Raw genomic sequence first — 2,611 nt, 5'->3', positions numbered from 1 at the left:
CCCCCCCCGCCGCCGCCCTCGAGAGGAGGGCTACAACAACATTGTCACGCCTCGTCCGCCCGTCCTCCGCCCATCCTCTCCCCCCTGCGCACATGGGCGGCGCGCGGCAGAGAGAGACCAGCTCACCCTCCATTAGGCGGCAATCTCCTCCTCAACGGCGGCAGCCTCAGCCGGGGCGGCATCCTTGGGGGCCTCGGCGGTCGGGGCAGCCTCCTCGGCGGCGGCGGACTCGTCGGCGGAGCCAGCAGCAGCAGCCGGGGCGGCGGCCTCCTCCTGCTGCTGCTCCTCCTCCTCCTCCTCGCCGGCGACCTCATCCTCATCGTCGGACGGGTCGGCATCCTCGGGACGGCCGACATCGAAGGAAATCTTCAGGAAGCGACCGCCAGGAAGCTCGTGGATGATGTGGGTAGAGGTACCCTCCTTGATCTTGACGGCGACGTCGTTGATCTTGATGCCATCGACGTTCATGGACACGGTGGCGGCCTTGCGGACGTTCACGCGGAAGGGGCTGCGCTTGATGGCCTTGCCGTTGATGCAAAGCTTGATGGTGTGGCGGCCAGGGACCAGGGGAGTGTAGGTGACGCGGTAGGCACCGGTGTGCTCGTCGGCGGCCTCGGTGGCGGCGGCCGAGTCGTCGCCCTCGGTCTCCTCAGTCTCCTCGGCGGCGGCAGGGGCAGCAGCCTCCTCCTCGGTGGCCTCGGCCTCCTCGGTCTCCTCGGTGGCAGCAGGCTGCTCCGAGCCGACAATCACCAGGGCAGCCTCGACGGCCTTGCCGCTGGGATCGACAATCTCGCAGGTGAAGTTGTCGGTCTCCGGGTCGAAGGCAGCCACCTCGTTGTTCTTGTCGCGCTTGATGACAAAGAAGTGGGTCTCCTCGTTGACCATCGGGGCGTTCAGGCCCATGCCCTCGCCGGTGCAGTTGTTGGCATCGGCACCGACATTGACCTTGACCTTGAACGGGGCCTTGGGAACGGTCTCGCCGTTGACCTTGACATCGACCTCATGGTTGACGGGCTTGGTGGGCTGGTAGGCCACGGTGTAGGTGCCATCGCCGTTGTCGGTGACAGTGGCCGGGATGTCCTCGCCGTCGGCATCGGTGACGGTGGCGGTGATCTCATCGGCACCAGCCGGACGAGCATCCTTGGAAGCGGTGCGCGGGGTGACCACAAACTCCGTCGGGTTCTCGGTGTCGGCCTTCTTGGTGCCCTTGCCCTCGACCTTGGTCTTGGACACATCGGCACCAGAGCCCACCGGAACGGTGAACACGGAACCGGGGACACCATCGCCATTGACCAGGACCTCGACCTGGTGATCACCGACGGAGGTCGGCTCGTAGCTGACCTTCATGGTACCATCGCTGGCCGGGGTCAGCTGGGCCGGGACCTCCTCGCCATCGGGACCGGTGATCTTGACATTGACATGCCCGGTGGGGTTGGTGTCGGACTCGGTGACGCCCTCCTCCAGCGGCAGGCAGGCAACATCATTGCCGGCGGCATCGCGCACGCGCACGAAGAAGTCGGTGTCAACATGGTCGGCGGCCGACTCCAGACCCGGGCCGAAGGCCTCGCACTTGCTGGCATCATAGTCGGGGCGGATCTCCGGAGAGAAGGTCGAGCCCGGGACATGCTCCTCGCCAACGAGAACATCCACCTCATACTTGCCGGCGGCCGGGGGGAGGTACTCCACCTGGACGGTACCGTCCTCGGCGATGGTCGAAGTGAAGGGGACCTCCTGGCCGGCGGCGTCACGAACGGCCACCTTGACCAGCTCGGCATCGGCCGGGCGGTCCGCGCGCAGGGGGATCACATCGCCATCCACATCGCGGACAGTGACCACGAAGGGGGCGGGCTGGCCGGCAAGCGGGCGCTCGAGGCCGACACCCTCGGCCGAGGAAGAACCACCGGTCGGGGCGCCGAGGATGGCCACGGTGAACTCAGACCCGGGGACCGGCTCACCATCAACAACGACGGCCACACCGTAGGTGCCCTTCTCGCTGGGGGTGTAGGCAGCACCACGAGTGCCATCCTCGTTGGCGGTCAGCACAACGGCGACGGCCTCGCCGGCGGGGTTGGTCACGACCACGGAAGCGGCATCGTGAGCCAGGGCACCGGTGGCCTCATCGGTGACGACACCGGTGACGGGGATGGCGTTGCCCTCCTCGTCGCAGACCTCGACGGTGAACTGGGCCTCGGCACCGGCGGTGTTGCCGGCCTCCAGACCCGGGCCGTAGGCCTTGGACTGGGCACCGGAAGCCTTGTTGCGGACCGGGACCTGGAAGGGAGAGCCAACGACATGCTCACCGCCGACCTTGACCTCGACGATGTGCACACCCTGGGACTCGGGGGAGAAGACCACATTGCGGATGCTCTCCTCGTTGACGTCGATGGAGCTGGGCAGGACGGCACCGGTCTCCGGGGCAGTGACGGTGACCGTGACCGGCTCCTTGGACTTGGCCAGACCGCCGGCCGGGGGGGCGGCAATCAGGTCGCCCTTGGTGTTGCGAGCCTCGACAAAGAAGTGAGTCTCAATGGCAACAGGCGGGGACACGAGACCAGGGCCGTAGGCCTTGGAGTTGGCGGCATCGGGCACTGGGGGAACGGGGGGGGGGGGG

At 67.3% G+C, this 2,611-nt stretch overlaps 1 protein-coding gene across 1 annotated transcript in view; it reads right to left on the bottom strand.

Moving 5' to 3' along the window:
* The window catches only part of H696_02415 (hypothetical protein), a 4,340-nt gene continuing 1,729 nt past the window's right edge, over positions 1–2,611 (bottom strand). Inside the window, exon 4 of the mRNA XM_009496317.1 lies at positions 1–2,588. Coding sequence (XP_009494592.1) covers positions 133–2,588 — 2,456 coding nt within the window. The 3' untranslated portion in view covers positions 1–132. The remainder of the gene's footprint in view (positions 2,589–2,611) is intronic.

Source organism: Fonticula alba (genome assembly GCF_000388065.1).
Source record: "Fonticula alba strain ATCC 38817 unplaced genomic scaffold supercont2.3, whole genome shotgun sequence".
Lineage (NCBI taxonomy): Eukaryota > Rotosphaerida > Fonticulaceae > Fonticula > Fonticula alba.
Note: the sequence above shows the minus strand (reverse complement) of the source record. Positions and strands in the feature narration are given on the sequence as shown.